This window comes from Elephas maximus, chromosome 16 (genome assembly GCF_024166365.1).
Source record: "Elephas maximus indicus isolate mEleMax1 chromosome 16, mEleMax1 primary haplotype, whole genome shotgun sequence".
In the NCBI taxonomy this organism is placed as follows: Eukaryota; Metazoa; Chordata; class Mammalia; order Proboscidea; family Elephantidae; genus Elephas; species Elephas maximus.
This window is the reverse complement of record NC_064834.1, coordinates 77,240,825-77,254,154: the sequence shown is the minus strand read 5'-3', so window position 1 is coordinate 77,254,154 and position 13,330 is coordinate 77,240,825. Positions and strand designations below refer to the sequence as shown.

Below are 13,330 nucleotides of genomic sequence, written 5' to 3'. Positions count from 1 at the left end.
CAGCCATTGCTGCTCAGAAATCCAGCACATTAAACATCAGCTTAGTCCCGGGGAAATCTCTGTGTTCACACGGCAGGCAGAGTCAAAAATCCCATCACCTGGGCCAACCAAGGAGGCCACATTGCACACGTGTTTAATGAGAAACCCACAATGTGCCCAGTCCCCCAAAAATACCCATGAAGGGAATCCCTGCGTGAAAAATAGCCCTAAACCGAGCTGGCTGTTGAAGATGTTGCTGTCAAAGACGTTGCTGTCAGCAGGTTTGCGCTGGCTGGGTGGGCTGCATGTGGGCTCCGCGAGCTGGAAATCGAGGCTGGAAGGTGCAAGGGGAGCAGGTGCACTGGCCATTGCCTCTCAGAGCTGCTTTGATACATCACTGAGGAGCCGGGTAAATAAGAACATTTCCCCCCTCCTTGAGAGACCCTGCTTTTGATTTCCCCTTTCAGACTCATAACATGACAGGTTTGGGAAGAAAAACGCTGAGCTGCTCTGCCCCATGGGGCGGGGCTTGCTTGCACTTGCATTAAATTGAGCAAAACACAGCCCAGATCCTTGCTTGAGTGCCCAGCACGGAGGGCCATGCAGAGGTACTTATCTCTACCCAATGAGAGCATTACTGGAAAGACTGAAGGAGAAGAGGGTGGCACGTGCAGTGCACTCCAGGCCTGATCTAGTGATAGGTGGCTAATTGTACGCCGCTAAAGAGATCTGACTTCTATTTCTATTTTCTAGGTGGCACTGGCTATATCTTGGTACCAGTATATTCCCAAACCAGAGTGCACCTTAAAATAAATAAATAAATAAAAGCCTTGTAGAAAACAGGTTGTGTACATCTTGGGAAACTGAGACATGCTGTCATGTCTCCAGAGTGGCAGCCTTGGCTGTGACACCTGATGACTCAGACACCTGGGGTCGGTGGCAGGAAGGAGCCAGGCTGCCTCAGGTGGCTGATGGAGCTATTCTCAGCCATCCTGGGAGTGGCCACTGGGGAAGATTCTGTAGGTACCCTGAGTTCTTACTAATACTTTTGAACCTTTAGAAATAATTTCATTATCTTACAAACAAGGAGCCCAACCACACAGATGGACTGTTATTTCTTGCAGTGACCGAGTCCCTGACCTTCACTGGCCAAGGTCATTGTTTATGTATGACCTGGTGGCGGCTTCACCCACCAGATTTCCTGGCTGATATGCTGCAAAACATAAATCTTATGCATTTCACTGTATTCAAATAAGCCAGCGACAGGAAGAAATGGAAAATTTGCTCCCTTAACTGCATCCTCTAAGTTGCAAATTGGAAGTCTCAGATGCCTGACTTGGCCAATTGTGAACATAATGACAGAGAAAGTCGGGAGACCCAGCTGCTCAGATATGGTTTAGAAATCTGACTTAGACCAACGTCCGCTTTTCTAGAATGCCAGGCCTCCACAGAGGTCCTGGAGTGGCCCCACGAAGAAGCCCACCCTGTCCTGGGCCCATCTCGCCTTCCTGCATTGCTCTCATGAAAATGGCAGACAATGAAATGAAGCCAGATTCAAATGGTAGTCAACCTCAGGCACTCCAGAGGTGATATTAAAAATGCTATGAGTCAGCCCTGACTTATAGCGCCCCTATGTACGATAGAATGAAACACTGTCCAGTTCTGTGCCATCTTCACAATTGTTATGCTTCAGCCCATCGTTGTAGCCACCGTGTCCATCTATCTTGTTGAGGTCTTTCTCCTTTTTCACCAACCCGCTACTTTACCAAGCGTGATGTCCATCTCCAGGGACTGGTCCCTCCTGATTATATGTCCAAAGTATGTGGGACGAAGTCTCACCATCCTCACTTCTAAGGAGCTTTCTGGCTGTACTTCTTCCAGGACAGATTTGTTCGTTCTTCTGTAAGTCCATGGTATAGTCAATATTCTTCACCAACACCATAATTCAAAGCTATCAATTCTTCTTCGATCTTTCTTATTCATTGTCCAGCTTTCACATGCATATGAGGTGGATGAAAATACCACGGCTTGGGTCAGGCACACCTTAGTTCTTAAAGTGACATCTTTCCTTTTTAACACTTATTCCCCTCCCCGCCCCCCGTAAAGACCCCTTCACAGAAGCAGAAGACAGGGTATTTGGAAGCTGTCCTAACTCTCCCCTGAGATGAGCCGTGATCTCCCTTTAGGAAGATCTGGTAACCTCTGGGGATGGCAGGAAGGATTAGAAGTCAGAGCTGCTATGAGGGAATCTGGCAGAAGACACACGTGGAACTCTGTGCCCAGGTTTAGGAGCGGTGGCATTGAACCTGATGACCACAATGCCAGAAGCACAGGTGAGGCCCTCCGCACGTGGCCGCTGCTGGCCCTCGGCTCTTCGGCGGTGGTGGGGCTGGGCTACACTCCTTAATCAAAACCCAGGCTGAGTTTTTAGCAAGTTGTCTCATTCTGTGCAAAGAACTGTTGTTTTGTTGTGAGTTGCCATGGAGTCAGTTCTGACTCACGGGTACCCCAGGTGTGCAGAGCAGAACTGCTCCATAGGGTTTTCAAGGCTGTGACCTTTTGGAAGCAGATGGCCAGGCCTGTCTTCCAAGGCGGCTCTGGGTGAGTTTGAACTGCCAACCTTTTAGTTAGTAGTACAGCACTTAACCATCTGTGCCACCAGAGGCATCTTTTCAGCTATCCTTGCCAGTCCCAGCACAAAGCAGGAAGCTACTCAAGAAGCAAGAAGGCTTGGATAGAGCTAAGTTGTCTTGACCCCCCACACCCGCCCCCCATTCTATCAGTGTGTCCTGCTGTGGTGGCTTCTGTGTGGCTATGATGCTGGACGCTACGCCACCAGCATTTCAAATACCTACAGGGTCACCATGGTAGACAGGTTTCAGTGGAGCTCCTAGACGAAGACAGATTAGTAAGAAAGGCCTGGTGATCTGCTTCCAAAAATTAGCCAAGGAAAACCTTAGGGATCCAGCAGAACAACGACTGACTTGCTTGCTTTGGATACATCATCAGAAGGGAGCAATCGTTGGAGGAAGACGTTATGTTTGGTGAAGCAGAAGGCCAGTGAGGGCCAGAAGAACCCTTAGTGAGATGGACTGGCACAATAGCCACAATGATGGACTCAAACATACTGGCGATCATCAGGCTGACCCAGGACAGGGCAATGTTTTGGTCTGTTGTACACAGGGTCGCCATGACTCAAGGCCAACCCAATGGCAACTATCTATCTGGGTTCCACCCTTCCTCCCTCCCTTCTTGTCTGTCTGTCTGTCTATCTAGCTATCTACAGTTGCCCTGAGCTCTAGGGAAACAAGTGAGCCCCTAACGCAATGGGGTAACTAAAGGCAGAAGTGGACAAAGGCTTCCCCCCTCCTATCACGGCAAAGATTAACTGGGGGAGAGGGAAGAGAAGAGGCCCCTCTGACAAGTCACTGTTAGCTCCTCATGCCCATCTGAGGGAAGGACACAGAGCCCTCATGGGCCTGAAGCAGGAAATGCAGCTGACACCTTGCTCATCACTGCCAGTGCACCCTGGGCACCGCCACCAGCCCTCCACGGTGCTGAGGGGGAGATGACTTGGAGACCTTGGCACAAAGCAAGCCAGCGAGCTGAGGACAGAAACGGCTTAACCTCAACTAGGAGTGAGGCTACGTTATAGAGGGCATGTTGAAGATGGTGAGAGGATACCAAACAGTATCAGTCACTTATCCTTTTTTAAAGGAGCTTACCTAAAGCTCCATTCTAGTTATAATTTTAAAAGAGAATTTGCTGTTATTTTTAATGGTGAACTCTGTTGCCACTGAGTCAATTTTGACTCGTACAACCCTATAGGACAGAGTAGAACAGCCCCACAGGGTTTTCAAGGAGCAGCTGGTGGATTTGAACTGCTGACCTTCTGGTTAGCAGACACTTTAACGATTGCACCAACAGGGCTCCCTTTTAATGGTGAAAGTGGGTGGGAAATTTGTATTTATTTCTTATCTTAAACACACATACAATGTATCACTTATTGCTTCAATTGCACGAGCACATTATTCTGCCATCACCTGGTGGCAGTGTGCCTAAACACTGGGTCCAGTGCTGAGTAGGCAAATAAACCTTCTCAAGGTGGCTGCTGCAAAAATCTACCTTCAGGTACTTAAAAAAAAAAAAAAAAACCGGTTGCTGCTTCATGGCGACCCCTGGACTGGTGACGGCAAATATCATAGGATGGGCTACATAGTTTGGAGCATGGAAAAGACAAAGGATGTTAGAGACGTCCAGCAGCAACGGGGTTCCAAAGCGGAGCTGTGTTCATCTGACACCAGAAGACGCTCCACGCATTTTCCTATTTACCTCACCAATCAGATTTCATTTCCTTTATTTTGGTAAGCGCTCAGCTGCTAACCAAAAGTTTGGCAGTTCGAAACCACCCAGAGGCTCAGCAGGAGAAAGACCTAGTGCTCTGCTTCTGTAGAGATTACAGCCTAGGAAGCCCCTATGGGGCAGTTCTGCCCAGTCGCACAGGGTCGCTATGAGTTGGAATCTGAACGGCACCCAACAACAACAACATCTCTTATCTACCGAAAACGGTCACTACAATGCGTAGCTATGGCTCTCCTAGGAAAAGGAGGCAGCCCTGACCAAATCAATGCCAGCACCCACCACTGATTCAAAATCTCCACCATCCCCCCGGAATCGCGGCTACTCACCCAGGTTGTACCACATGTCTCTGATTTCAAAGCCAATCTGTCTCCTCATGTCGCCATACCTGAAACCGGGGGAAAGAAGATGCTGAGTCATGTCACAGGGCAGCTGGAACCAGGCCTTCATTACTTTTAAGGGCAATTAAAATTCCCCATGCCCACGACAAACATGGAAAGCTGAAGCTTCAACTTCCTTTGCCACCAAAAGCTGCTGAGGGGGAGGGCTCCGGGGGACAGCCTCTCCTGTTCCCATCTCGGCCGATTATGTAACACCTGCCCCACTGTGGGGACGCGTGGGTGGCTGTGGAGGATAGTAATGAAAGTGTTTTCCTTTCTTCCATCTCTAATGGCAAGCGAAGGAGAGCTCAGCTCCTTGGCCTGAGGGGGGTTTGTTTTCTGAGCATGTTGTTGGCCCACAGACACCAAAGCCATCTTTCAATCATGTGCAGGATAGCGGCTTTCATGTGTTAAAATTTAGCCCTGGAGTCAACACCAGATCAGGGAGAGCCTCTTCCAAATAGCTCACCTTCTTCTTTATCGGTTTAAATGTAAAGAAGGGTTTAACACATAAAGATGTCATCCAATATTCCAGCGCTTCTGTTTATTGGGGAGAATGAACGTTAATTTGCCTCCCAGTGGAGGAACCGAGAGGTGTGCGTTTCACAAGTGAACAGAATTTTATGCTTCAGAAGATAAACCTTTATTAGCTGGTGAGCAATTTAACTTTTTCCTTTATTGCCTCAGGAAAAAGCTGATTATATTAAAAATAATAACTTGTAAGACTATCATACAGGACTTCAGTTTGGCAGCTGTGTCACAGGAGCTGGGCTGAGCATTGTGTCAGCAGATACAGAGGTGGAAGCTCTGATCACACATGGCTGCCAGGTGGTTTTTACGGTGAGTATCATTGCCTGTACACCAACAGTCACAGATTCACTGCTTCTTATTATCAGTCTCTGGTGCCCTAAGCACCGGCCTGTCACTCACCACAGGTCAGGACGACAGCCTGGGTATAGTCTTACCACGGAGGTTAAAACTCACCCAGCAGCCTCTGCGCAGGCTTCAACCATGCAGACACTGCTGTGTGTGCAGGAGGCTGAGTGACTGGACCCATTTTACAGACAAAGAAACCGAGACCAGGGAGCTTAAGCCACTTCCCGTGAGGATAAGCTGATACTCTGGATAAATGTATTAGACACAAGCCCCCAGCTGAGTGAGCACCGACGAGGTAGGCTCCCCGGTGATGAGGTAAGATCTCGGCCAGGGGTGCCCCTGTCACCAAGGCCAAAGGGGGAGAGGCTTGCCCACTGTTGCTGAACTCACCTGCAGCAAAGCTGCTGGGTCCAAGTTTACAGACAGCAGGAACGCACCCTTCAATGTATAAGTGGCACCCCAAGATGCCCAAGGACGTATGATCAGAACACCAAGTCCTGCAGCCTTGGGGCACTTGTAGTGCTGATTCCACATGTTCACTGTGCTCTGGCACAAATAACGAGTGGGAAGCCAGGAGCAGCTGGCCAGGCTGGGAGAGCGCACAGTGGCCGCGTGACCATCTGGGAGGGTCGCATCCTCGAACGTACGGGGAAGAGGAGGTGAACATGAAAACCGTGCACAGTCCGGTGTGGACTGCTCCTCTTGGGGTGGATGAGGGTCTCGTTGTGCATGGGGGTGCACTGCCTGTGGCAGGTGGGGAGACACAGCCCCGAGAACATGACCCCTTCTCCAGCCCTCCACCACCACGTGTTCAGACCCCAGTATGCCAAGGAGGCCCAGAGGCCCCAGAAGGAGCTAAAAGCTGGTCACAGTTGGGCTGGCCTATCACTTGCTCACTAATGCAAGCTTTAAATACTCTTGTTAACATCCAAGCAGCATAGAAGTCTTTGTCATCTAGGGATGCTAGCGCTCAAAAAATAAAGGCAGTTAATGCTAGGTCAGCCTTCACTCAGCTGAAGCACTGGAGGTCCACTGGTACAATTCTCACCTTCCATGCAGGAAACCCAGGTTCGATGCCCAGCCAGTGCACCTCATGCACTGCCAGCACCCATCTGTCAATGGAGGCTTGGGTTTTGCCAGGATGCTAAACAGGTTTGAGCAGAGCTTCCAGACTAAGACAGACTAGGCAGAAAGGCCTGGCAATCTACTTTTGAAAATCAGCCAATGAAAACCCTGGGGATCACAATGGTCTGATCTGCAACTGATCATGGGGATGGCGCAGGACAAGGCCTCTTGTTTCATTGGGCATGGGGTCACCATGATCAGGGCCGACTCAGTGGCAGCTAACAACAAGACAATAACTTCCTCCTATCTGGGCTCTGACTTGATTCCCTCTCTTAGGACTTACAATTAATCTCTATTCAGAGGAAATCCAAAGTTTAGATATACGAAGTCCAGTAGACACCCAGCAGCAGCAGGCTTAAAATTTGTGGCCTCGGTCATTCAGGAGAGAGCCGCCTGCTCATGTCCGAGAAAGCTTTGTCATTTTTCCAGAGCTGGAGCTGGATCTCAGGCAGGGGGTAGCACATACGGAGAGGGGACCCAGGGGAGACCCCCCGCCTCTGCACAGCAACTCCTTTAAGGTGCTAAACAGGGGTGTGGGGTGAGGGATTTACATTGTTCAGTTATACTTTCTCTGAGAACTGGGTGGATTGAGAAAGACCTGAGAGCACACCCTTCAGGAGCGTCACAGGCCTATTGGAGACAGGCGCTAAAAGAGCTATTTTAATAGTCAAATACAACAAAGGTGCTCCAGGCACAAAGCAGAGGGGAGGGGCAGGAGCTAGGAGTGAAGGGCAAGATTGAATTTTCCTGGCAGCAAGATTGATCTTTTCTTTAGTGTTAATAAGAAGGCTGCTTTGATGAATCTATTCATGTCTCACGTAATCCCCAAATAGAGTTACAGCTGTCACCTGAACTCGAGAGACTTTCCCAAACCATTTGTGCGTTCTTACCAAGAAGAATTCACACAAAAACAAACTAGCCAGTGTCTTGGGCTAATCATGCTCACCATGGGGATGAGAATTTCCCAGCGGGTGGCAACCTTATTATCCTCACCGAGTCCCTAGCTAACAATTTATAGTTGAAGGAACCAGACCAGTGCCACAGAGGAGAGGCTAGCCTTGGCCCACGCCACAGGGAAGGAGGAGAAGAGCATCCAAGTTTTCCAATACCCAAATCCATGTTCACCCACCACAGCGTACAATTCCGGACCATTTTGGGCTTGTGCCCGTGATATCACGACCCAGCACTGTCTCATATTTCAGGGTGCACTTGTCTCATCTGATGCTCAGGCTAAGACTGGAAGGTAACCAAGAAGAAACTGTTAAAGCTGTGTTTCCAACGAGGAAGCAGAGATTCACGAAGGTTAGCCAAATGCCCGACTCCCCAGGGCTAGAACAACACAGAGCTGGAGTCAGCTTGGTTGGCTAGCTCACCAGTGGCCACATCTGCAGAGCCAGTGAACGTAGGAACAGCACCTTCAAACTGCCCAAGGGGGCCCCTGGGAGGCCACCTTTCCACAGCCCAGGCAGATGGCCTCACTAGGACCCACACCCTTAACCCTGACATAAACTATGGTAAATCTATTCTCCGTGGGCTAACCTTGGCACCCGCTCAGGCTGAAAATTCTCAACGGGGATTTCATGTTTAGATGTGCTTCCTGTTGTTGTTAGGTGCTGTTGAGTCAGCCCCTGATTTATGATGACCCCACGTACAGCAGAACAAAACATTCGAAACACTGCTCAGTCCTATACCATCCCCACCATACGGTTCTCACTGGCTGATTTTTGGAAGCAGATTTTTTTTAGTCTGTCTTTGTCTGAAAGCTCCGCTGAAATCTGTTCAGTATCACAGCAATATGCCAACCTCCACTGACAGCCGGGGGTGGCTGTACATGAGGTTCACTGGCAGGGAATCGAACCCAGTCTCCCACGTGGAAGCTGAGAGTTTTTCCAATGAACCACTACAGCCCCCGAGATAGGCTCGTTGTTGTTGTCAGGTGCTGTCAAGTCCATTCTGACTCACAGCGACCCCATGTACAACAGAACGAAACACTGCCCGGTCCTGTGCCATCCTTGCAACCGTTGCTACGTTTGAGCCCACTGTCGCAGCCACTGTGTCAATCCATCTCATTGAGGGCCTTCCTATTTTTCACTGGCTCTCTACCAAGCATGATGTCCTTCTCCAGGGACTGGTCCCTCCTGATAACATGTCCAAAGTACATGAGACCAAGTCTCACCAGCCTTGCTTCTAAGGAGCATTCTGGCTGCACTGAGACAGGCCCAATTTGTAAACTCCTTTCTCTTCCAGAAGGAAGCCCAGCCCTGATATAGAATTCCTGTGGAAGGCTTGGGGCTGGATGGGAGGAAGAAAGGATGGTCAGATATTAGCATTCTGTAGACATTTCTGTCCTTCATTAGGAGTCACTTGCACCAAGGGTATTCGAAGGTTGAGCTGTCGAATTTTCTTATTATGGACTTTGATTTCTAAGAGTTATTTGTTTTGTGGTTCATTGGCAAGTCTTGTATTCAATTTGAGTTTGACATAATCAGTTCTCTGCGTGGTGTGGCCCATTCTTTTATGTAACTCCCCTGCACTTTGGGGAATGTCTTTGGAATGAATATCCTAATTATCTCCCCAGCCTTAATAGTCAGAAGGATGGGAGCTTAACAAGAGAGAATGAATAGGCAGATCTTCTGATACCAGTATTTCCTACTGCTATGAGCCACAGTGCTGCTGACAGAGACAGAGGTGAGGGGCTGTGGGACTTGGCAGGGAGGAAGCAAGGGGTGGGCTTTCCCTTATTGAAATTCCACCGTGAATCCCTTACTGAGATTCACCAACCCCAGAAGAGTGAGGCATTCCAAGGGACAGCCCAGAGGCTACTATACGGATGTGGCATCGCTCCACCCTGTGGCCCCTTGGGCTTTCCCCCAAGGAGGGAAAACCACATGATTATGCTCCCCTGTGTACTAAGTCAGCACCCCCAGCGTTGCTCAGACCCTGGGATCAACTGCCACATCACTGGCCCCTCAAGCCCTGCCCAAGCTCCAGCCCTCCAGGCTTCCATCTCTGAAGACAAGGTGGGCGTGGTCACCATCATGGACAGCAGAGTCAAAGCAATAATTGGATTAGTCTGACTCTCATAGACATATGGTGTCGGCCAATTTGTCATGACGTCCCTAGGAGGGAAACAGATGAAAGACTACTAATTTCTTATTTGATCTATATAAGCAGAAGAGTTCTAGGGCAAATGAACAAAAGCCTAACTTGAATTACCAAAACAAAGTCAAGTCCCCTCAATCAATTTCCAGAGTTGAGCCATCTTATAGACCCACAACCCCTTAAATGAAGGGAAGGCTGGGTCCCCTTGAGGAAGGACGGACCCACTGCACTGGCAACAATGTAAACTGTCCATCTTTCTCCTAGCTTTCCCAAAGAGTTCTATGGCCTTTTACCAGGGTGACTGTTCACTGGAGAAAAGGAAATATTCAGACTTTTTGGGGATTAATGGACACTGGCGCTGAACTGACAATAATCCTAGGAGATTCAAAATGTCACTGTGGCTCACCAGTCACAGTGGGGGTGTATAGAGGTCAGGGTATCAGTGGAGCTTTAGCTCAGGTCCTTCTCACAGTGGGTCCAGTGGGCCCCGAGCCCATCCTGTAGTTATTTGCCCAGTTCTAGAATGCATAATCACAACAGTCATACTCAGCAACTGGCAGGAAGTCCTTGATGTCTCCTTTTGGGACTGTCTGTCGACTGATGCTCTGCTTGGGTCATGTTGCAAACCTCTGAGTCTCCTTCACCACTCAGCCTGGAAATGCATGCCACCAGGAGGCTTTCTGAGTCACCTGGCTGAGCCCTCAGGCCCGCCTCTGGGCTCCAAGCCACTCTCATTAGTCTACTTCCACTCCATGGGCACCAAAGTGTCTGAAGGTTGTGTGGTTGAAAGGTCGAACTTTCTGATCACGGCTTTTGATCTCTGGGTGTTATTTGTTTTGTGTTTCATTGGCAAGTCTTGTACTCTGGGTTTGACATAATCAGTTTTCTGCACAGCATGGGCCATTCTTTTATGTGATTCCCATATGCTTTGGGGAATGTAATAATATCAGCTTAACTACCTCCCCCACTGGATGTGGACTTCTTCATCGTAGGTCTAGGCATTATTTTGTTGTCCCCAGCCGCCTCACGGGGTCAAGAAGGGGGTCTGGTCACAGACATGTAGAACGCTTTCTCCCTGATGGCCTGTGGTAGTGTCTGTTCTATTCTTCATGCCTCTTGATTTATCTTAAATACTTTGTAATCAATCTGCAGACTTTATTTCCACATAGCAAAACCTGCACTGGAAATATTTGAAGATATCCTACCCAACTGCTTTGGACCTTCTGAGAAGTGAACTTACAATGACACAGGGGCCAGTTCAGTCCTTGCAAATCCAGACAATGACGCTAGTTATCCCCTTCAAAGAAGGAAACCACAGCCAGCGCCAACTCCATAATGGGTTGTTCAACAATTGTAACAGTGCCAATAGCTTCTGTCAGAAGCTTTTTTTTTTTGAGAAGAATTGGAGAATTAAGCTGTAAATTAACCCACGTGTGGAATGACATCACAGTAGTCCACAGCAAAGCAATTATCTCCCGAAACTCCCGTTCTGTGTTGTGCTAAGAGTCTTGAATTATACTGACTTTGAACTGACCACGATGAATCCTGAAATTTTAGATCTTGATTCGTGGGTTAGAACAGGCAATACCTGATGCATGATTTAAAACCACCCTCTCATTACATCATGATCACATCTCAATTTGTTCTAAGTTGGCTTAGAAATGCCATAAAAATTATGCTAATGGGGTTGGAGGCTCCAACCCAGGATTTCCGCGCTGGACGAGGACTTACTTGTTAAGGATTTTGGCTCGCTTTGCACTTGAAAAGTTCTCCAGCTGCAAGGACTCTTGGGTCAGGAAGGCAACAGCCAGGTGGAAGTAGTTGTTCCAGAGCTGAAAACCAGAAGGGGGGGAGGATGGAGCGGTGAGCAGTGACCTGGAGGCTTGAAAATGCTCCAAAATTCATTGTTTGCCCAGTACTGAAATGTAAAAATAATCTAAAATGCACCCACTACATACGAATCGCTGCATGGCTCAGTGTTGCACATGGGCTCTGGGATCTTGTTCCCAAAACGAAACCCACTGCTGTCAAGGCGATTCTGACACACGGCAACCCTATAGGACAGAGCAGAACTGCCCCATAGGGTTCCCAAGGCTGTCATCTTTACGGAAGCAGATTGCCACATCTATCTCCCGAAGAGTGTCTGATGGGTTTGAACCGCTGACCTTTCAGTAAGCACCCTAGTGCTTTAACCACTGTGCCACCAGGGCTTTGGGACCATATTACCTGTGTTCAAATCCCAGCTCTGCCATTTATTTGCACAACTAATCTAACCTCTGTTTCTCCATCAATAAAACGTGAATTTTAACATACCTACCTTATAGGGTTGCAGGGAGGATCACAGAAATCAATGCGTGCAGGGTATTCCCAGTGGCACCTAGCACGTGATGAGCACTAAACGTACGTAAGCTCCTACTACTGGCATGTTGAGCACCCGCCTCCCTAAAACAGCACGGCAGTATCAGCTGCCATTGAACAGGCTCCGACTCATGGCGCCCCCATACGTGGCAGAGTAGAACTGCACTCCACAGGGTTTTCAATGGCTAATTTTTTGGAAGTAGATCACCAGGCCTTTCTTCCGAGGTGCCTCTGAGTGGACTTAAACTTCTAACCATTTGGCCAGCAGCTGAGCATGTTAACCATTTGCACCACCCAGGGATTCCAAAGATTAGACTAGATTTCTATAATTTATGACTGGTGTGATACCAAAAACCAAATATATATATATATATATATATATATACACATATATATACAGTAGACAGTTGAGGAAAACAGATGTAAAAATCGAACATTTCATATTTCAAGGACTTACAGACCATTTGCTATGAAATGACTCTCTGGTCAGTAAATCTCTTCAGCACGGAAGCTCTGTCTATTTGGGCACCGCTGCCTACACTTGCTGCTATAAAAGTGTTCTTAAACAAGAAATGTTGTTAAGTTCCTAAAGCCATGAAGAAACACCCCTGATTTTGTCAGTGTTTAAGGCAGAGTCAAGAAGGTTATGACGAAGGAAGAATTCTTAGAACAGCAAGTGTGATATTTTCGCTTGCTCATTGGTGCTCAATAAATGCCATCTACGTCTGCCCATTGCCGAGGCGAGAGATCTGGGACTCACGCTGGGCTTTGCACTGTCCCAGGCACCCTCCAATCCATCAGTGAGTCCTGCCACTTTCACTTTATAAATCCATCCATTTGGTGTCGAACCGGGACTGGGCTGCAAGCCTAGCATCCTCTCTCGATCAGAACACCAGCCTCCAAAGTGTTTTCTCTGTCACGTGTAGTCCCTCTCAAACCCACTGCCCACAGTGCAGCCAGAGGGAACCTTCTCAAATGCAAACTTGGCAAGGCCATGCCCCTGCTTGAATCCCCTGGAAGCCCTAGTCCGGGCTGTCCCACCTCTCACGGTGCTCTGACCTTCTCATTCCCATCAGGCCTGAGGCTGACACCCCCCCACCCCCAGGGCCTTTCGAGTCTGAGCCAGAGTGCTCCTTCACCTCTTGCCCATG

At 48.6% G+C, this 13,330-nt stretch overlaps 1 protein-coding gene across 2 annotated transcripts in view; it reads right to left on the bottom strand.

Annotated features, from left to right (window-relative positions):
* Positions 1–13,330, bottom strand: part of DOCK1 (dedicator of cytokinesis 1) — a 540,104-nt gene that overhangs the window by 98,291 nt on the left and 428,483 nt on the right. For both annotated transcript variants that reach the window (XM_049855211.1, XM_049855210.1), the window contains exons 31-32: positions 11,553–11,653; positions 4,668–4,726 (exon numbers count right to left, since the gene is read on the bottom strand). In XM_049855211.1, the coding sequence (XP_049711168.1) occupies positions 4,668–4,726; positions 11,553–11,653 (160 nt within the window). The remainder of the gene's footprint in view (positions 1–4,667; positions 4,727–11,552; positions 11,654–13,330) is intronic.